Raw genomic sequence first — 22,730 nt, forward strand, 5'->3', positions numbered from 1 at the left:
TTACTCGTCACAGGAACACTTTTCGCACCTAGGCGATTCAAAAGAGAAGGTTGTCGAATGATTTGTGCACTGTAAACTGTTCTTGAATGTGGTACCTAAGCTACTCGAAGAATGCAAATGTTGTCGAAGCATTTGTGCACCGTAGACTGTTTTTAGCCCTCCACTACGGCGTCTCTCATAGCCTTAGTCGCTTTGGGACGTTAAACCCCATAAACCAAACCAAACCCTATTCTACTGGAAACAATACCGGCCAGGGCTTGACGTGACTAGTCCTTCTGAGCCCTTTAGTTGCAAATTTGCTTTTCATGACTGCTATACGGTCCTCGCGCTGTTTGAAGCCGTAGTAGAAGCAACCAGCTGGTCGTATATACAGGCCGGGATTAGTGCAGCTTAAGTGTGGAAAAACTCGGTAAATGCTCTTGCGGGTGCGGATGCTATGCATAGCTTCGCGGCGTATATACCGACCGGGTCGTTAAGTGCTTCGCGTAGAGGTACTGAGATCCTGCGCTGAGCAAGGACGGCTAGAGCTCGCGAAGGTTCGCGACGGAGCATCTCAATACGTCTACCGAGCCTTACCACTAGTCTCACTCTCTCTCTCTCGCTTTGATGCATTTTTTCTTCATTTTTGTCTTTGACGTCGCTCTTGCGCGTAAGAACGCATACCTCTGTGGCAACACGCTTTCGCGTCGGTGTTTGGTGTCGCCGGTTGCCAGAAAGAGCTTCGGGTCATAAAACGTGGCTTCGCAAGTCGTATATGTCCTCGAGAGGCGCATAGCACTTGGGAATCAAACGCATTAAAAGTTACAGCAGAACCTTGTCGCATGTTTTCCGATCTTGCCTTCTTTTTTTTTTGTTTAGCGCGCTCAACGAATACCTCGGAAACAAGAAAATGTACAGACCAAGATTTGTTGCTGACCAGAACGTAGAACATTAACGTAATGGATTTAAAAAACTATAAACCCGCTTGCACTATACAGTGCCGGCGTTACATTTGGATAGAGACGCACTAACGAAGGGAGAATACTTCCAGCCGCGTTTCCGATTTGACACGCATAGGCGTGTCTGTGTTCAACACGTGACGGGCGACACGGGCAGATGGTGTTCTAACGCTGCGTCGTTGGCGAAGAACAATTTTTGCGTCTTTGCTTCTGGCGAAGAACAATTTTTGCGTCTTTGCTTCTGGCGAAGAACAATTTTTGCGTCTTTGCTTCTGTCGTCCCCAGACTCGCTGGATCGTTTCGTGTTTCTTTCTCTTTCTCCACGACCACCAGAGAAAGCGCTGCTCCTTTTCCTCTCCCTGCGCCTTGTGTAAACACAGACACGCACATTGTACTGCGCATCGGAGACAGCGTTTTTCTTCTAGCTCGCCCACAAATGGCAAGCAGCGCGCGCCCATCTGCCGTGTCGCGTATATATCGTGGACGCGCGGCAGCGTGTCGCAGCCTCCGTCGCGAAGGAGACCCTTTGTTCGAGTCCCCCGCCCCCGCTAGCCGATCGGCGACGCCGCCATTGGCTACCGACGCCGAGGTTCCGATAAGCGTTGCGTGCTGTCGCTGGACCCGCTGGAGTTACACAAGAGAGCGCGCGCGCGCCCTGCCTGCAACGAACAAGACTGATTGCCTCCTGCCTTCCTCCGGGGGGGAATTGCCCGCGCCGCGACCGCCCGCTGAGACGAAGAAGCGTCTTTCCTCCACGCTCGCTGCCGGCTGGACCTGAAGAACGGCCGCCGCTCCGGACCGAAGCGAAGACACCCCCCATTCGACCCTCGCGGTCTGATCGGCGACGGGTTGTTGTTTTCCTAGCCACGGTTCCTTGAGGCTGTAAAACGCGTTCCACCGTTGCTCTTCGAGCTTCTTCTCTCCCGGGTTGATTCAAGGCGAGGAGAAAGTGTGCGGACCCTGCGCGCTGAGGGAAAGTGTGAGAGAGGAGTCGAGTGTGGTCTCTGCTTCGAGGGGACGTCCCGCCGTCGCCGTTCGCTTTCTACTCGAGCGGCCGTGTGTGTGTGTGTGTGTACCTGAAGCTAACCTTGACTCGAGAGAGCGGCTCACCTCGTCGGCTCGCTCACCCGCTTGCACGCGGCGTGATCGGCGCGCCCGGCGGTGGTGAGAGAGACGCGAACTTTATCGGCGTCGCCACCCCATTAGGATTCGGGGCGGCATCCCGGCGTATACGTGTACTATACCGAGCAGCCGCGCCACCGCTCCTGACGACTACGGCTGCTGCGACGGCCCGGGGATTTCTTTGCTGCTTCTGCGGTTGTGTTTGCTGCCGCCGCTGCTAACTGGTGCGGTTTCTCTCGGAGGGCCCCCCCCGCTGTCCCTCTTTCCCATTTCTTCTCCTCCTCCTCCTCCCGCTGCGACGACGCGAGTGCGTGCGCTGCTGTGCTCGGCACACATCGCGCGATTGTGTCGAGTAAGAAGATTCCGCGCCTTTGTGTCGAATCCCGTAGCGAGCGCGGTCTGGGCGACCGAGAAACGGCGGAGTTGCGTGTGAGGCGTGTCCGGCGAATCGCGCCTCGTTCCGCGATTCCTCCCTGGACCCCGGTGTTCGCGTGCGAAGTCGCCATCGTCTTCGGCGACAGAGTTGCTGCTGTTTGACGAGACAGTGTACCGGCGCTCAGTGGACGTTTTGGTCGACTTCGGTGCGTCGCTCGGCGTCAAGTGATCTTCGTGCCGTGCTCTCACCAATTGGATTTGTGCTGTGCGCTCAAGAAGAGTTTTGTGCCTGTGCGTGCGTGGGTGTGTGTTGTGCCTGTGCCGTCCACCAAGGAACCTCCGGTGAACGTGTTCGCGAGACCTAGAACTAAGGAGGTCGTCTTCGAAGCCGCTTCCGTCCACTCTTGCAGAGCGAGCATTCTTTGTCGTCGTCGCCCGAGGCGCCGAGGTCTTTGGCCGCGCACCAGACCTTGTCCGGGCATCCGCCAAGTAGCGAAGGCATTGCTGCGCCTTTGGCCGAACTTCAACAGAGTGCACAAAGCTCCTCGCATTACACGGTCGACGAAAGAGAAAAACACGACTCCCCGCTGCGAAGCTAGCAGAAACATCCCGCGGGCACAACCGCCGCCGGACAGGTTTCTGGAAAGAGTCGTCCTCCGCCACCAGGAGCTGTGGTGCTGCTGCCGACGACGCTCTCGTTAGCCCTCTTTCTGAGCGACGCGCGTACTCGAGGATAGACTCGGACAAAGCAAAAGAGAAACCTCCTGCGGAACACGACGACGTGCTCGAGAGTACACGCCGTGCCTGTCCCGGGTGCATCTGGGCGGCTCGTGTAGTGCGCACGTCGGGGACTGCGAGGAGACACCTCATTTGGGATTCTTGAGCGACCAGACCTCCGCCCCAGCCCGTTCCGGTGGTGGTGGCCGCGCATATCCAAGAACGCTAGGCGCCGACGACGACCGCGATTCGTGTCGCGCAAGGAGGAAAAACGAAGCGAGAGGCGGCTGCAGTGGAAAAGACGACTTCAGTCGGCCCTGCGTCATCGAGGAAAACGTCAACTCCAAAAAGGAAACAGACAAAAGAAAAAGAAGTCTTCTGAAGTGCCACATAGCGCAGCTGGTGACCCTTTACCCTCAGCCCGTTTCGGAGGTGCGCATCAAGGAAGGGTCGGGGTGGTGGTGGAAGAAGAAGGCCGGGATCTGTGTCGCATAGCGCCCCCAGTGGCGAGGAGGGGGTAGAAGAAGAAGAGGAAGAAGAGTAGGTGGAAAGAGGCGCGCTGGCCGTTGGAACGCTCGAGCCTGCCGCCGAAGGGCGGCGGCAGGGCCATCGCCATGGCTCGCCCGGCCGGCCCGGCGGCGGTGGCAGCCTGGTGAGCAAGATGCGCAAATGGTTCAGCGGCAAGAACAAGCAGACCGAGCTGGCGGCGGGTCCGGCAAAAGTCCAGCCGGCTGCTGCAGCGACCCACGCCGCTGTCGTACAGAAATCATCATCGCCCGGTGCACCCTTGACCAAGGCCTCCGCTCCGGTCCAGCAGAAGACCGGGCTGCAGCAGATCGTCTCGCCCAGCGGCGCATCGGTCGCCAACACCAGCCAGAGCTCGCCCGAGATCTCCGAAGAGGAAACGCAGAGCTCCGTTCGGTGTAAGAGGCGCCAGCTGCCCGTTTCTCTTGTGTTTTCTTGCTTGCTCCGTGGTTTCCCCGGTTGTGCGAGAGGAATGCAGTGATCCCCAGTGTATTCCCCCAGTGGTTCGTTGATGGATAGTGGCGGCCTCGATGTCGTCTCCATATGGTCCGCTTTTTCTCGCAGTCGTCGCCGCTGGACATGTGTTTGTGTGTTGTTTGGGACTCGGTGTTTAGAAAGATGGCCGAAGGCGTGTGTTCCGCGTATAGCAGTGCCCGGACTGGACGTTTTTGGTTTTGTTGTTTTCGTGAGCGGTCTGTCCAAATGATGTCCGCAAAAAAGAAAAAGAATTGTCTCACAATCTATTTCATTGAAGCGGAGTTATACGGCTGGGCGCCAGCGAACTAGGGTATGAATTCCCGAAACATCTCTCGAGTGAGGATGTTTCTTGTACTGTATACGTCCTGCGCTTGTGACTTGGGTAGACACGCGATAGCCCGGCGTAGTGCCACACAGCCATGGTACTCTGGCTAGTCGCGAGGCTTTCTAATGTACGAGTGGCTTTGCGAATCTGCGACTGGTAATTCGGTGACGCCAGCTGTATACCTTCCTGCTCAGTTGTGAGACAATTCATACCGCCCGCCCTTAGAGTGCGAGACTGGCATACCGTGATCTTGCAACGCAGGCGCCCCGTTGTAGTGGCGTTCAATGAGCTTTCCTTCTCCTGGGTTGCAATTTTTTATTGAGGGGCAGAAATGAAAAACTTTCCGTTCAGAAGAACGATTGAAATGTCCCCCTTCCCAGGGGCTCCTCGCTTTCCTGCATGGTCCCCACCAGCAGCAATGTACTACTTCCGCTTCCGGTGGGCTAGACACTGCCGACGTCGTAGAAAAGTGAGGGGACCTGTTTTGCCTCACCCACCTCGCAGCCCGGACCTTGAACCGTCGGACTTGTGGCTGATTTCAAGGTGAAGGGAGGATACGGCCTCATCGCTCCCCGAAGAAGAGGCCACGTACCGTTGCTGTGTGCCGCTGGCGCCGTCGACGGCCGCCTTCGTTCTTCTACGACGGCAGCTGAGACTGCTGCACCGGAAGCGGAAGTACATTGCTGCTGGTCACAACCGTGCAGGAAATGGACGTGCCCCTGGGAAGGGGGGACATTTGGGACTTTCATTTGGTCACAGCAACTTCCATTTCAACTGCTTAATAAAAAGGTCGGAACCCTTCAGGCAGATATTATTGAACACTCCTCGTAGCCCTACATTCCAGGGGTGTACAGCCTATGGGACATGTACTCGAACCAGGGGGCGCATCCTGGTAGCCGATACACTCGAGCCGATATCCCTGCAGTATAAGTGCGGTATACGAGAAGCTTTCAGGAGATTCCGGGAAATTGCTCGCAAATACACATTCTGCAGATGTCCAGTCCGCTTGTTCCGCGTTGGGCTGCGCGATGCCGCAATGTCACCGGTCTTGAACTCGTTCGAGGCGTCGACCCTGCGATGGCAGTGCGCTCTTGGGTGGTATAACAGTGCATATCGGTCGCGAGGTCAGCGCTCTGTGACCGCGCAATGTTTAAATTGCCCTAAGGTCGTTCCACTCGGAGGACGGGCGTGTTTTCTGTATTTTCTTTCCCTTGTCTTGTGATGGGGAGGTTGTAAAGCTCCGATAAGTGCTGTTATGAATGGCCTTTATACGTGGGAGTCAAGTTGACGTCGGCTCTGGGGAGATAAAATTCCTCCGCACCCACGCATTTATCGCACTACCCAGGAACTTCGCGGGTAACGACCTAAAATTGACGCTGAATCTTGACAAATGGTTACACGTTTTGTCTAGTGAGCTTATCTTGATTGAATTGCAGTCTAGAATAGGCGGATTCAAAATTATGCGGCTCGTCCTTAACCTACGATATGTGATGACTCCCATCAGAAACACTGTTCCTCCATGAGGCACACTGTATAGTGAAGGGCTCCGGAGTAATCGTGGAGTGAAGGGCCCCGGATTAATCGTGGCTGCCTGGAATTTCTTTATCATAAACCGAAATACGGGTACGCGGACGTTCCCTCTCTCACACTTTGCGAGAGAGAACTGCCCCATCAGTCCGTGCCTCCATCAGCCAGAATTTTCCTTCCTTGGCGCGTTTTATTTTTACTATCTGTCATTCGAGTTCCACTCGTCGCTCAGCTGTCTTCTTTCCATCCCAGCAGCTCCTTTTCATTGCTGTATTTAAAGAACCCCTGGTGTTCGATATTAATCCCGATTTCTGAACTGCGCTGTGCTTCATAAATCCACAGTGGTGCTCTTGAACGTAAGATCAATCAATCAGTTGCTTCGGAGTCATGTAGAAGATACGTGCCAAGCTGCGAGTTTATGTATGTACAGTCGAGGACAAAAGTCTCTGTACCGCTTGATCCGCAAACGAGGCCAATAGCTATATTATTAGTCGCCGGCTGCAGTCTACATTTGTGAAGGAGAAAGAAGATAATTTTGACATTTACCTTTACAAGTGGACTCCAGCTTCGGCTAATAATAGAGCTATCGGCTTCGTTTGCGGATCCCGCGTTCCAGAGACTTTTGATCCCAACTGTACAATACTCTTAAATGTGTCGTTTTCTCGAATCTGCCCCACTTTTCATGCTCTTTTTTCTCAGAGCATATGCACGACTTTGTGAGGTACTCGTATAGTGACAGCTTGCTTGAAAATTCTATAGCATTGCAAAAGAATCTTCGCTTTGCTCCTAAAAGCGTCTTGCGGCGTTCGGTGTCGCAAGGCGCGCCGTATAGTTTGACAGGCCGGCGCATACGGGCCTCTCGACAACACGCACACTCGTTTCCGCGGGAGATGCGGCCGGATGTTGTGGATCTTTTTCCCTACTGGCGGCGCCCGGTGTTGACATCACGCGTCGTGGTCTGAATGGTGCGTGCGTGTGCTCCCCCGAGTGTGTTTGCGCTCTTGAGAGCTCCTCCAGCGCGAGGAGATGGCCCATTCTCATTCTGACCCTCCCATTCCTTCCGTCTCTGCACTCTTACCAGCAGATAGCGCACGCAAAGCTATATACGCATTCGGGCGAGGGGAGAAGTTGCCCCTCTGTGACAACTCTGGGTACACACATCGGTAAACAAGATACAGAGCAGTGTGTTTGCGCTTTCGGGTGCTCTCTTTCCTACTTCATTTCTTTCTTTTTCTTTTTCGTGGCCTCCGAGATCGTCGTAATCTCGCCCTTGAAATGCAGGCCCCAGTGAAACCCGGCTTCATATCGCACGCGTCACACTATACTGCTGCGCGCCTCGAGTGCTCACGCAATAAGAATGCGCTTGCGCTCGCTTATGCCTCAAATATGCGCGCATATGTGTGTATGTGTGCGTCTATTCGCCTTCTTGCGTGTTTCGCGTGGTTTCGTGTAAATTGCGTCGCGCATGGCTGCAGATTGCCAAGAGGCTTAAGAGTGTTGGTGTATCTGTGGAATCCTGTAGGAATTTCTCGTGGAATGCGTATGTTTGGAGAACAAAGCTTTACCTCATCAGGAAGGGAGTTTTTCATTTGAAGACTATAGAAGTAGCTGCTTTCATTCGCCCGAAGGCTCTACGAGTGGGACAACTGCTTTTTTTTTGTACAGCGTGCCGTGTATTTCTCATCAAAGTCCGACACCAATACGCCTTTAAAGGGAGAAAAATGGAGTTACTTGTCCTCTAGCTTACTCCCTCTTAAAGGGTGTGCGCTGGAGGACACCTCACTCCCTTTTTACTCCTTTTTGTTTAGAGTGTATACTGAATTTTGAAGAAAGAAAAGGGGGGGGGGAGCAGCGATTCCGGCTTACATCATATACGAGCTTGCTCTCCTCCAAGGGGTCCCTTTACTGTAGAATCCTTCTGCGAACACCGATTCTCCGAAATTTCGTGTGGAGCGGGGATTAGCTTCGATCGATGTTCACCATCAAGATTTCCTCCTCTCTCTCGTTCGCTCGTTTTCCGCCACCGGCGGGGCGATCCTTCCCTCGAGCAGTGGGAGGCCGTGTTGGCCAGCTCAGACCCGGTCGTCCAGACCAGGGCCGTGGAGTAGGCCACCCAGGTCGCCGTCAGCCATGGGTTGATGGCCATCTAACACGGAATCGTCCACACATACTCTCTGACGAAAATAAAGTTTTTCCATCCATCTATCCATTCTGCAGCGGGCGCGCAGAACACGTCCCCGATCGTTTCCATGACAATCCCCGTGTCGCTACCCCTGTCCTCAACGTTTTCCTGTGAAAGAACTCCATTCTTACGACGTCAAACTCTCGGTATAGTATACTAGGCGTCTCTGGCAGACAGGGTCGTGGCGGCGGGCGTTTATAGCGCGGGACACGGACGCGTCCTTTGCATCGGCGTTCGCGTCGTACAACCTCGCGTCCTTCCGGCCCAGAACGCGGCGGCGACAACGACGGCGTTTTGGATGGCCTCGACCGCAAACCTCCGGAGCGGCGGCGACGTCGGCGGGAGATAGCCCTGCTCCTTATCGCGCGCCAAGGAAAGCTGCCGCCTGGCTCGCCGGCGTGGTTGAACCTAATGGCGTACCGATGGGGCTCGCGAAACGGAGGCGTGCGTCGCGCGACCAAGGCCGAGAAAATCCCGGCTCAGTCTGGCAACACTGCCGCCGCCTCCTCCGCCGTATCGCTGGTGTGGTGGTGCTGAGGGGCATCTTCACTTAATTGCTGCAAAGGATAGCCTACTAATACACACAAGCACACACATGCCCACGCACTCACGAACGCATGTGCCGCCGCGGTGACTCAGTGGTTATGGTGCTCGGCTGCTGACCCGAAAGACGCGGGTTCGATCCCGGCCGCGGCGGTGGAATTTCTATGGAGGCGAAATTCTAGATGCCCGTGTACTGTGCGCTGTCAGTGCACGTTAAAGAACCCCAGGTGGTCGAAATTTCCGGAGCCCTCCACTACGGCGTCTCTCATAGCCTTAGTCGCTTTGGGACGTTAAACCCCATAAACCAAACCAATCACGAACCCATGTTTGTTTGTCAGCGTTGCCTACTGAATGACTGTTTTTTTTTTTCTCCGCACCTTAGGTACTTGCTTGTCTTAAAACGCTACCCGCGCGAGTTTGTGTGGGAGGGGGGTTGGGGAGGCATCTACGCGTTTGTGTCTAGCGGCGTCAGTCCGTCATGGATATGTGCCAACAGCGTCATATAAAGCTAAATCCTCATGCACTAGCTCCTTCGTGTCTCGGCTGGCTGCGACACACCGCTCGCTAAAAAAAAACGCGTCCAGTGAATCGAGCCAGTTTTCTGAGCTCCTCAGTGTCAGTTCTTGAGCATGTACTCCTATAGATTGCATGGCAGCTTAATGGTGCCCCGTTCTGGTTGGAAGACAGTGTGCTGCGTGAAGTGCCGCTCGAGCTACGCCCATTCCTCGTCGTGTAGCGTCTTCTTTTTTTTTATTTCTCGTTGTTTCCATCTTTTTTTTTTCCTGATTCTAGTGACATGGTACGCCTTGAGGGATGATTCGTAGAGCCACCGATTTTCGCGCCTATTTCTTTTTCTTCATCGAGAAACGGAGGTAGGATACGTACTACTCGCGCCTATAAACGTGGCCTAGGTCCTGCTGTACATGTCAGAAAAATGTTTCTTTAAAACTTGCACCGGCCGCCGCGGTGGTTCAGTGGTTATGGCGCTCGGCCGCTTGCCCGAAAGACGCGGGTTCGATCCCGGCCGTGGCGGTCGAGTTTCGATGGAGACGAAATTCTAGAGGCCCGTGTGCTGTGCGATGTCAGTGCACGTTAAAGAACCCCAGGTGGTCGAAATTTCCGGAACCCTTCACTACGGCGTCTCTCATATCCTGAGTCGCTTTAATGCGTTAAACCCCACAAACCAAACCAAAACCTGCACCTCCCGCTAGGGACTACAAATGTTCTGTTTTTGCATGTCGATGAGCTGGTCGTCTATACGCGGTAGCAAACGAACAGGCTGTACCGTTATCAGAGTGAATCTACGTGCGTTTGTCTCAATTCATGATTGGTTTACTGGTCGAAACAGCGTTGGTATGTAGAGCACACCGCCTGCGAAATGTGTCGGCTATCCCAGCGTCTTGAGCACCTTTATTTGCAGCAGCCTTACCAGGGCGGCTTCACAGGAATTTAGGCAGTGTCGTGGTACTGACTCTCGGATTACGTCGTCACCTTCTGACCTATGACATCTGAACTTCACCGTGCTGACTTCGGCAGGCCTTCGTGAATGAACAGTGTCGGACGGGTCTGTCGTTTGTGGGCGTGGTTCATTTTGCATCTGCCTCCAACCCCCACCCGCTTACTATTTCCGCTGTAGCAATAATTTTTTAATTTGCTTTTCTATGCTTAAAACACAGTGACTGGCTAGTTGGTTCTGCATACTGGCAAATTGCAGCGCAGCAGTAACAAGGACGAGACGAGAAGAACGCAAACACGCGAAATATTCGCACGCGATGGGAAGAAGTGGCGTTCACATACGTCAACACACTTTAAATAGTTGTGTGGCCACCAGAACCAGCTAATCTGTTGTCCACGAGAGCCCCTTACTGCCTGTTCAATGCAACGTCTTTATCGGTAGAGCACTATAGGAACGGATATAGGATGTAACACTATAGGAACAAGCAGAACACTATAGGAACGGCCACAATGATAGTGCGAGTAAAAGTTCTTGAGCTTAACAGACTCCCCCACTTCCACGAACACCTAATCGAGGACCGTGTGCCATACTTCTTAGATTAGAAACGTACCACTCAGCATGTGTCGTTACGAAACACCCCACATTGCTTGCTCACCCAACGTCGCTTCCGTCTTGTCACTTTTGTTCTTTTCTTTTCTCCGAGGCTCGAATATCGCGTAATATCGCGTCACATCACAGTCACAAGTGTCGTTGGTACTCTTCCACTAGCGCAGGCTACCGAGTGCATGCCGCGTGCGCTCGGTGGTGTGTGTATATATTTGGATACCGCACCTCTGCCTGCCATGGGCCGGATGTCGCATTGGGAAATGATATGCGCTTTGCACGCGCCCGCCATCCGCGCAATGACGCGCGCGAATTCATTTATCCTTCTCTTGCGTGCAGCGCTGCCTACGCCGCACTAAGCTGCATCGGTATACAGACTGAACCCCGTCTCTCCTGATCCGCGCTAGAAGACTCGACATGGCTTTTAGGACGGCTAAAAGAGCTGTCCGACTTGAAGACACGCTGCCACCTTGCTATATAGCTAGGAGAGGATGGGGACGACGCGAGTTTGTACGAGACACGCAACGTGTTTTCGTTGTTGCCAGTGCATATTCAAACGTAGCTTAGTGTTGTGCGTATCGAATACATTCTGTTGACAGTTTCTGTCATGCTGCACGCAATTTCCGGCGCCGGTAGCGCTCGGGTCCTGACGCTTATGACTCTTCTGTCGCAACGACCGATATCGCGCCTGTCGGTTCCCGACAGTTCTGCCAGTGCTTCCCGTGTGTTCCGTGCCCCATACGCGGTCGCCATACCGCACCCGCGTACGCCGTTGCTTGCCCGGTGAAAGCACGCCTTCGTCTGACCTGCGCTCGGGTTGTGTACGTCGTGGGGATAACCGAAGGCTTCAAGCTGAAGGTCTTCCGTGCGCGGTTGGTTCTGGTGGCGCTGTGTGGTGGCTGGCGGTGCTGGCGCTTGTTTGTGCGTGGTGATAGGTGGTGGCGCGCCAGGGGGCCCGTCACGCTGGCCGGGTACCTCGGAGCTAGCACAGACGCAGCCAAAGCGTTGGAAACACTGTGCGGCTGGGCCACTGCGCAGATGACGTGGCCAACGGGAGGTAGGAGAGCTTGATTTGTGTCCCCCTGTCTGCATGGCAAACGAGGATCTCGGTGCGGATGTTGTTGTTTATGTCGCTCCGGGATAACGTTTCGCGAATGGTATACGCTTGGTGGTTCTCTGCTGTTCTTGAGCGGAGGGTTTCTTCAGTCTTCTCGACAGTACTTACTTGTACAACGTGACTGGTTTCCAGCATGTTCAGCCTTCGGAAATTTCACAGTCCTCGCCAGTCTTGTGTATAGAGCCCTGGAACGGCGCACTGTGGGGCAGATAGGGAGAAATTAGGAAGTATAGCTCCTGGCTTTGATTGTCCGCGTGTGGCATTGCTTGCGTGAAAGCGTTATCACCGAAACAACACTGCGGTGACTACCTCACCGCCAGGTGCCGCTCTCTGTTGCACCGTACGGTTGCTGACTTGCACGTATACGTGCGCTGTCGATAGCTGATTAGTTCGACAGCATATATGCTTGCATAGATGCAGTTGGTCGCCGTGTGAAGTGATGCGATGCGTTCTATCTAGTATTGCTGGTGTAAACATCACGAGAGCTTTGCTTCATGTCTTTTTTTCTTGTTCGTTTAACATTATACTGTGCAATATTTCGTGGTTCGACTCAATCACAGTGCGACCTCGTGACTTAGTAGCCAGAAGCCAGAGTTCTTTATTGTATGAAATTTTGTGTACAGAAATTTCGGTATTTTTAATGGTCCAAAGCTTGAAGGTTTGCAGACGTACCGCCATTGGCTACATTCGGATGAACTGAATAGCGCCGCTTAGGACACGGATGCAGCGTGTAACGATGAAAGTTGCAGGACGCGCCGCAGAGCCAATATGAGGCGCCACCGTCTGCTAACCGCCAGAAAGGCGACCGGAGCTTTTACCGGATTTCGATTTTGAGTTTGTTGAATGGTAGGAGTAAATAACACTGTTAAAGGAACACTGTGAACAAATAGAAGTCGGCCTGCATCAATAGGGTACCGCATCAGTAGGGTACTGCATCAGATAGTACCGCGAAAAATACTAAACACAGGTGGCGCCATCACCGGTCGATTTCGTAACTAAAATGTGTACATCGACACTGATTTTCTAGCACGGATCCCGGAGGCTACGCTGCACTGCCGTTCACTTGAAAGCGGTGGAAACCCGTCCTTTTCGGTAAGGACGTCACGAGTTTGATTCGACTGGCGGGAAAAAATTTAAATCCAATTTTCTCCGCTATAAACTCGTGTTTTGTTACCGGACAAACGTCAACGTAGCCGCATATAGCCAGGGTATCGATTTTTACAGATAACAATAATTCGATAAACTGGTCCTCAGTGTCCCTTTTAAGCAGCTCCTGGAACTTTGCTGGAGCGAGGTCCGGTATAGATTGTGTGGTCCGCTGAGGATTACTTAACAGCTCTACGCTTCACGTGGTTGAACAGTTCCGAAACGACGGAAGCAAAAAACGCGCATACGAGAAGACACCGCCGAGGGGCGGGAGGTTGTGAAGAAAGGAAAAGGCGCGGTAATTGCTTATTGGGCACCTGAACTGCACCACGGGGGAAGGTATATGACACGGAAGGGGACAGAGAGACTGCAGCTGTATACGCCACGCAGAATATCGATGACAGGACTAAGTCCCGTCCACGGCGATCGAGTTTCGATGAGTAGTACTGAAGACGCCCGTGTGCTGTGTGATGTGAGTGCATGTTGAAGATGCCCTGGTGGTCTAAATTATTCCGGAGCCCGGAAATACGGCACTTCTTTCTCTCATCTTCCACTCCCTCCTTCATATGGTGCCTGCTTAGGTTACGTTAGGTTAGGTTACGTTAGGTTACGTTAGGTTGAGGTGCGCACCGAGAATAAGACAGTTACTGCGCCTTTTCTTCTCAAGCCCAGCTTCCACCACCGGCGCTGGGACACAGTGCGTGTATTTTGGCCTCCGTCTTTTCGGGCTTTCTAATTATATATTTCCCAACCAAACCTTAGATGGTCCGGCCGGTCCTCGAAGCTTTGTTTTTATGCCGGAGTGCACCAGAGAGCTGTGCTCGTTCCGTAACGCTCACTGATAGCTTTCGCGAAGGAAAGATGTCTGAGCGCAGCGTGGCGCTGCACCCTCTTGTGTTCCACGCCACTGTGCAGCCGGTTCCGCCGCTGGAGCGACCCTTGCGACCGGCAAGCTCGAGCCACTCGAGCGGCGGCTGTCCAACGACTCCAAGGGTTCGGCGCGAAATCTCCCGGCCGACAACCTGGCCCCTGTGTGGAGCGGCCGCGTGCCTTGTGAGTCACGGCTGCTCCCTCTTTCCTTCTCTCCACGCGGGACTCGCAAGGTAACGCCTCTGACACGTGCGCCGTGACACTGCGAAGCATCGAATAGCGGTCACATGCATGCAGAAATTTAGCATAGCGGACACGTGCAGCCGGGTGCGTACTGCGCATGCGTAGTAGCAAGTGCGCGCCCCCTGCCGGCACTTCACCTCAGCGGATGGGCAACTGGTTGCGAGTTGCCGTACGGCCGTCCGGCCGCGCTAGAACTGTCTCATGTTGCGCGCTGCTTGATAGATAAAGCTTCTATTTTCTATCAGCTATTTATATCAACTATTTCTATCAACTATTTTCTTCTATTTTCTATTTTCTATCAATGCCAAACCACTGCATTGCTGTCAAAGTGGGGGCCCGTGGCCTTGTCAAGCTTTCAAATGGCAGCTTTTACTATGGGTCCCCGCCATCATCTGTACCGTGGTGGCAAAATAAAATTTGAATTTGAAATTTGAAACAATGCGGGGGGGGGGGGGGGGGTAGAGGAGAGGCTTAAAGCTCAAACCGCATCCCGACTCGTCCTCGTCCCTCCTATAGGGGGTATTCAGGTGACGTCATGAAGCCATATTGTTGTCCAGCTCGTAGCTTCAGCAGTGCAGGTCGGAGCAGTAGGCGAGAGTCCCATTTAACATGCCCACCGCCTTTCGCAGTGTTGCACAGACTGCAAAATGGTGGCCGCTGTGACGTCAGTGAATACTCCCTTGTACGAGCCAATGCTGAGGTGGTGTCGATGACTGTCGGTGGAGAGTACTAAACCATACCACGCGCATTTTAGCCAAAGCTGATCCGGTTCAAGCTAGATTGGATCCAGAATTCAGCTCTGTGCCGGCCTTACTCTACAATGTGTTCTTTTATGTAATCTAACGAGGCTTCAGTCCAATAGAGGCTCAGTTTCCATTGGCGCGGATGAAATGCCCGAGTCACGGGCAGTCAGGAGCACACGCTTACTTACCGCAAAGTTGAGTGGGTTTGCTTTCAAACCATGGAATCGAGCTCAGCGCCCTCTATGCTAGCTTCGCGCAAGACATAGACTCTGCCTGAGACCACAATGTTTTAGTGCGTCTGCGCTTGGAGTTCAGTGCTTTCTCTACTAGCTTCGTGCAAGGCACGGGTTCTGCCATTAGATACGGGCCAATACGGGCTATAACGAAGTTACGGATATAACGAAGTAATCTCCGGGGGCCCCTTCAACTTCGTTATAAAGAGGTCTAACTGTAGATGGAGAATACTGCGGATAGCCCAAGCATGCGTACTGACTCGACGATACACCCTACAGTGCCCTCTATGTGAGCTTCGCACCAGGCACAGACTCTACCTGAGACCACTATGTTTTCTTGCGTCTGCGCTTGGAATTCAGTGCTTTCTATGCTAGCTTCGTGCAAGGCACGGGTTCTGCCATTAGATACGGGCCAATACGGGCTATAACGAAGTCACGGATATAACGAAATAATCACCGGGGCCACTTCAACTTCGTTATAAAGAGGTCTAAGTGTAGATGGAGAATACCGCTGATGGCCCGAGCGAGCGTACTGACTCGACGGTACACCCTTGTGGCAGTGAACCTCCGCGTGGGTGTACCCTGGGTACACCTCTGGGGTAGTGCGCCTCCGGGACGGTGCAACTTCGCGACAGTACTGAAAAAAAAAACGTACTGCATCACCTGAAAGCAAATTAATATCCCGTCGCCACGTGCCGAGGGTATATCGCCTGCGCTGTTCATTATTCCACGGGCAAAAACTACTATCGCCGGCTCAGTTGCTATAGGGGCCAAGCACGCGACGCGCGCTTAGAGGGAGATGTATTCGACGCCTCCCCGAGCGCGCGTCCAGGATATATCAGCCGCGTTGAAACAATACACCCTCCCCCACTCCCGCTTTTAGTAGCGTGCGACTGCCCTTTCCCTATACTTGTTATGCAGGCACGTGGCGCGGAGCGGCTTGAAATTGACTGCCCGCAGCTCATAATGGCACCGGTCGTTCGATCAGCTGTCGCGGAGAGCGTTGCCACTCCACCGTCACCCTCAGATTATGCCTGCGTAATAACTTCGCTGTGCGCGGTTTATCCGAGCGCGCGCGCGCGCACTTAGGCGCTCTGATAAACCGCTTGCTTCGCAGAATCTCGAGCACAAAGGGCGCATTGTGTTAGCCTGCGGTATATAATGAGTGGCTTCTGCCTTTTGTTCTCTTATGATTTTTTTTTGCGCATTGTTTCGTTTTTCTTCAGAGGTTGATACAACCGACGCTTTGAGAAGCGGCTGCGCGACAAACCGCAGTGCACTACATTTCTGCGGGTAAAAAGGACGCGCGATATTCTCTAACCGCGGACGCAACAATGGAGGCCCAGTTTTCTTTTGTCCGCTGTGTTTGTAACCCCCGTCCCCCTTCCCCCTTTTTTTTAATACCAAAGTTCCGTCATGTTACTGTATTCGGAATGTTTACTTTTTTTTCCCTCGCAGTCTTTTGCTTTAATCGCGAGCAACACATATACCGCCGCTAAACACGCTTCTTACGAAGGCGTATAGCATTACTTACCTCGGTAGAGTGGCTAGTGGTGTCGGGTCCATTAAGCATTCATTTTACCTCGCATAAAAAAAAAAAAAATACGTTCTCGATAATCAAGTTTTCGCATATATCATTTCGTGTTTGCACCGCGATATCAGTGCTGATTATTTTCAGGGCATTGCTTTGCGGTTGACTTATAGCCGGGCAGGGATATTGTGTTGTTTTTACAACACCTATTATGAGCAATAGAAGGATTTGTTTCTGACCAGCTCGGTCGTTCATGATGCAAGGCAACTACAGCCGACTAATGTCACACAACTAGTCATCTATCTAGTCATGCTGCACCTGGTTTCAGGGTGGGTGCATACAAGCTGTTTCTTTCTGCAGACTATAGCCTCGCATGCGCGCAACATGTGCCGCGTGTATGCCCTCGGCTTATTGAGGATTTATGTCCGGAAATAGCGGCATAATGCGTGGTTATGATCTTCGTTACATATGATATATAGGGTATGCGAGTCCTCGGCGCAGGTGTATAAACACAAGCCACGCAGTTGTTTTGTGGTCTCTACACTAGCAGTCGTTCCATTTCACGGCGCAGTCAGCACTGGTACACTGTAAATGTTACATATTAATCCTGTGTCTATTTGTCCTTCACGATTGGTTGAGGCACTGCAATGGCCCAGTTTTTGTTTCTTTTCTTTTGCCGCGATCAGCCAATCAGCGTGGTGGACATAGATTACCTACTAAGGGAGTAAGCGGTCTTGTAGTGCATCCCCTTTTGACGGCAGAGAGTGCTGCCCTAGTTCGGGGCTAGGTTTCGATCACTAAATATACGGAATGCGAACTGTTGTCGACAGAGTCATATTCCCAACTGAAAACGTTGTAACTTAACGCAGTTAGCAATTGAATGATAATGGACGGAGGCTAAGGATTCGATGGAGGCGAAATTCTAGAGGTCCGTGTACTGTGCGATGTCAGTGCACGTTGAAGAACCCCCAGGCGATCTTTGGGACGTTCAACCCCTTAAAACCACACTTCTAAACGCGGCACCGGAGGTCTTGTGGTTAGCAAATTATGAAGATTGGAACCTTTAAAATATTCGCGATTGTAAGAGCTTTACATATTTTTGAAGTGGGAACGTGTTTCCGTTGCCAACCTGAAGTGCGTCGTGTATTTAGCGGTGGAAATCTACCCTAGGACATGGACAAAATGTCCTATCCCTATTAGGGAGTGCCGTAGAGGACCGTTTACCCTTTTTACTCCCTTTAAAGCTCATTCCTGTTTAGTACGTGCCCAGGACGAGCGAAGAAATAATGTCCTGACCAGCTGCTTACACAAAACCTGCTGGCCTTTTTTTATCATTATTATCCATGCTGCGGAGGAAATCAGTGTGTCGACGAGCGAAACTGCTGCAAAGAGGTTGCGTGTGTTCTGGGTAGCGATTCACACCGCGCTTTCCAGGGCGAGGACACTACTACGGTTGTTTATGCCAGCTTTGGTCATTTTTTTTATTCTTTTCGCCTCCTTACGCCCGTCATTGACCGTCTTCATCCTTACTTCATCCCAGTCTTTCCTTTCGCCCCGTTTCGTATCCCGTCTGGCCCTAAATCCTCCTCGTGCTAATGAACCTTCCCGCACATCCCTTTTTCCCTCAATCACCCCTTACAAAAAAGGTTTAGACAGTCTATAGAGTGTCTATAGACTTCTGTCTATAAAGTCTATAGACTGTCTACAGACAAAAGTCTGTAGGCAATACAAATGCCATAGACAGTCTATAGACAATCTATAGATTTATGGCCATACACTTTTAGTAGACTTGTGTCTATAGACAGTCTATCGACTATGGATAGACAAAAAGCAATATCTATAGGAAGTCAATAGAGTCAATAAGAAGTCTATAGACGGTCTATAGACCATTTTTAGGGGACCTGGGTTCTGAGGGCGATGAGGGTGGAGTGGAACCGAAAGGGAACGAGTCGATATGTTAAAACAGCCCTGAATCCCCGACGCAGTACATTTTCATCGCAGATATCACTTTTTGTTTTCTTTCTTTTTTTAACGGGCGCACTGGTCAAAGGTAAAAGTCACACCAGAGCAGCTTCATCTCTGGCTCCATCGCCGTGCGGAGCGAACTGCGCGTATGCTACCATCTTGTCAGCAGTGCGCAACACCTAGCAGTTTCCAGAAAAGCAAACAGTGACGCGATTTAATCGCTCTTGCGAAACACTTCAATCATCTCCGTCTTTGTCCGGCGCCCTCCTCTCGAGTCCCCCGGTCCCGTAGACACACGTGCTCTTCAGCGATGAGAGCGAAAGAGAAAAAAAAGAATGAAAGTGAAAAATAATAAACAAAAAAAGTCATGCTAAAGAAGTGATTGCAGGCGAGACTCCCGGCCGGTTTGGTCCGGAATGGCAAGGGACTGGGCGCAGGAGCGCCTGCGCGCGACGGAGAGAGAGTAAAAAAGAGAGACAACAAACCTGCTTCTGACGTCATCGTGGCGTCACATCGCGGGATCCGTGACGTCAGAGCGGAGAAAATCCGACCCGGGATTCTATCGAGCTCCGACACGCCCGGGTGCTCCCGGCGCAGCGATCGCGATTTTCGCAAGGGGAGAAGCGCTGCGCTCGTGTTTGAAGAAAAGCATGCAGTGCTGTGGACGGAAGCTGCAGAGCTAGCGCCGGCCAATCAGGCTCCGAACTCTTTTCCCCGCTTGCGCCAAAACACGCATTGTGATTGGTCAGCTCCCATTCGCTGGCCAGTCACGATGGGAAATGCTGCATAGTGGCCATTGTGTCGACCAATCGTGGAAGCGTTCTTGCGTCCATTAAGTGCTGTGCCTCCTGTGATTGGCAGACGCCGTTTGTTGGACAATCACTGTGATAAACATTGCATTATGGTCGATGCGCCTACCAGTCACGAGTGTGTTACTGCGTGTAATGCTCTGTTGCGCGTTCCGCCCCTCTTTGGCCGAGTACTGTAACGTTGCACAGTAGTCAGTGCGACGACCAATCACGAAGCGTCCTCTCCTACCACCAGCGTTGTGCATGCTGCTTGTGATTGGCTGACTCTGACTTAAGCTTTTACATTGCTGCACAGAACTAGTGATGCAGGGCAGTATCTAACTGTGCTGCCTAACGGAAGCTCCTCGGCATCGTACTGGGCGCGCCACCGAGACATTCTATCGTTGTTTTTTATTTAGGGCCGTTATTAAAAAAAGACTTCTTGATGCTGCAGCGACTCTTCTGTAAAGCATTTCTGAACATGGAATGCCATTGAGTGCTTCCTTTCATAGACTTCTGGCGACAGTGCTTGCGTCATGACGACATTCTCCGCGTTTTTTGCGGTTTAAAATTAGCAATACGCGGCGAACTCACTTATAGACTGAGAGATAGCGGAGCTTTTAGCTGTCTCATTGCTGCAATGCTTTGGCGGTGAGCTTTAATAGTTCGGCATTTATTTCCCAGGTGCAAAAGGCGACGTCTATTGATTGAAAAATACGTGCTTTATTTTATTTATTTTTTAGCTCTAACCCACAGGCGAGTACTTTGAAACGCACCTCGACCGCGAAACAGATTTGAAATAGTTTTGTCAGATTTTTTTTTGTTCGTTCGGGTTTCACCAGTGCGGTGTTCAGAGACCATAGACTTGTTGCACTGCTCATTTTGTGGTTTGTTGGCTGACAGTGCCGTCCAGTAGGTACTCCAAGCAGCAGCTGTCTCCTTGGTGACATTGCCACGCATCAGCAGTTTCTAAATAACCAGAAAAACACCAGCCAGTAATGTTTATTTTCTTTTTTCAATTAAACGTCCCACTACCACTTAGTGACATGGTGAATGAAAGTAACCACCGATACTGACCTGCCTTCTAAAGGCTAAGACCACTACGTCACTGATTCACTCGTAGTATTGTTGCTGTAGTCAGCTACAACTCAAGGCAGTAGTAGCATTTCCCCGACAAGGGACCCCCATTCCAGCCAATGGCGTCGGCCGATTCTCATGAGCCTGCTATTGGGACAATGCAAGGAGCGGCTTGACAATGCAGGGAGGGGGACCACCCCGACCGTACAAGGAGCCTTTCATCCGCCACTCCCTGCATTGTCGTGCTGGCAGGCTCATGCGGATCTGCCGACGCCACTGGCCGGAAGGAGGTCTTTTAACTGGGAAAAGTCGCTTCGTTCTTCAGTTGTATCCGACTATAGAGCAGTACTAGCAGTACGGTCGACTGAAGTCGGCAGTTTCTATGGGACCTGGGCTAGACGGGTGCCGTATTTTTTGCAACAGTTCTTGTGGTATCGCCTCGTCGCTGGGGCGTTAGCTGTTCGAAGCACTAGCGCCACTAGCGGCCCAAGCATCGTTGCTGAATGGCTGTATGCATTTAGTCAGATTTATGAGCGACTTGAAAAAGCACTTCTTTTCCAGCACGTAATCTAGTCAATTCTTTACGAATAATCCCCAGTTCAAGAGCGTACGTTGTTGGGCTAGTCGGTCAATCATGGTGAATACAAGGGGGGTACTGCGCACAAAAAGCACTTAGTTAAGGACAACGCTTGTAAACACTGCGCTTGTTGTGTTATCTTCTTGTCCTTGTCTTTTTGTGCGCAGTACCCCCCTTGTAATCCCCAGTTCGGTAGGTACAAAAGCATTTTCTTTTTGCGCTTTCGTTTCTCGCGAAAAGAACTATAAATGTAAGCAAGAACACTTGGCCTCGGAAGTCTTCGGCAGTGTTCGGTAACGCTCGGCAAGTACCGCGCTGACGCTCATGTAGTTCCCACTTGTGCATGCGCACAAACGTGTTCGTCAAAATCACCAGAAATCCGAGAAGAAGAGTCCAGGTAACTACGTCTGATTACAGGTACTTTCATTGCCACTTTTCACTTGTGCCGCCATCGAGCTACATATTAACGCTATCGCAAGCATCTGCAAGCACAAGTACAGGGCTGCTCAAAGCGTCCTGTTTTCGGCTAGCACGATATAGTATAACGAAGAGATTTTAAAACGAAGACGCCGGATCCTGTGCTTTCATCAATAGACGCGGACGGCTCGGACGATATTGCTTGAGCTGCAAAGCGGACAGCATGGTTTAAATTACAAAACCACTTGAAGAAATTGAAGTCTGCTATCATCGCATCGGAAATGTAAACACCAGACCGATTTCTCTTGATACTGTAAATGCAGACTTTAGAAAACGACTATAGTCCCCGCATGTCGCGTCATTAGGCTGGCGATGAGGAGGCTTACGTCATCAGTGAGCGGTGTCGTTCCCTTCGCTCCAACACGAAACCGGAACCTTTCATAGCGAAGACAAACTAGGTGGCAAATTTTTGGGAGCCATGTTTGACTTCATTCATTGGAGCAGCTTAATTCACCTAATTCTTTTGGGCCTCTTATACAGTACTTCGTATGACTGCTAATATGCAGAAAGAGTATCAGATCAATATGTAGTCGGATACAACTCAAGAACGAAGCGGTTTTTCCCCGGCAGAGGACGCCATTGGCAGGACCCCCTTCCAGCCTATGGCGTCGGCCTATTCTCATGGACCTGCTAGGGTGACAATGTAGGGAGCCGCATGGCAATGCATGGAATGGATTGTTCCCGACCATGGAGGGAGGGGACTGTCCCCTTTTAATCAGCCACTCCCTGCATTGTCACGCTAGCCGACTCATAAGAATCGGCCGACGCCATTGGCTGGAAGGGGGTCCCTTGACGGGGAAAAGCCGCTTCGTTCTTGAGTTGTATCCGACTATAGTTTGCGCGAAGGACCTCGATTCAACAAATTCAAAAAGAAACGCATCAGCAGCATAAAAGATTGAAACTGGCTTATTGTTTTCAAAACCAAGTTTTATGGCTAAGCTGTTACGTACAATTCGTTGTGGAGGGTCTACTAAGGAGGCACAGCGCGACGTTTGACAAGGCTTCCAGTTCCGTGCGCATTCGCGAAGGGAAAGGCACCGCGCACTGGTAACCACGCAGCACGCATCAAAACCTGACCGCGTGCCCGGCGCGCGCGAATACCTCCCCCGCAGCAGCTGGGATCGGGCGCGCATAGCGGCGGCGGCACCGGCGAGCCAGCGTGACCTTCCAGCG

At 52.0% G+C, this 22,730-nt stretch overlaps 1 protein-coding gene across 4 annotated transcripts in view; it reads left to right on the plus strand.

Annotated features, from left to right (window-relative positions):
• Pka-C1 (Protein kinase, cAMP-dependent, catalytic subunit 1) overlaps positions 1–22,730 on the plus strand; it is a 416,348-nt gene that overhangs the window by 292,427 nt on the left and 101,191 nt on the right. Inside the window, exons 1-2 of one of the 4 annotated variants that reach the window (XM_089547436.1) lie at positions 1,314–4,075; positions 13,969–14,106. The exons of 1 other annotated variant lie outside the window; for it this stretch is intronic. In XM_089547436.1, coding sequence (XP_089403562.1) covers positions 3,814–4,075; positions 13,969–14,106 — 400 coding nt within the window. In that variant the 5' untranslated portion in view covers positions 1,314–3,813. Of the gene's footprint in view, positions 1–1,313; positions 4,076–13,968; positions 14,107–22,730 lie in introns of those variants that run through there. 2 more of the 4 variants (XM_089547432.1, XM_089547433.1) reach the window with 2 other exon arrangements.

Source organism: Amblyomma mixtum, chromosome 1 (genome assembly GCF_055824585.1).
Source record: "Amblyomma mixtum isolate Tamu chromosome 1, ASM5582458v1, whole genome shotgun sequence".
Classification (NCBI taxonomy): Eukaryota; Metazoa; Arthropoda; class Arachnida; order Ixodida; family Ixodidae; genus Amblyomma; species Amblyomma mixtum.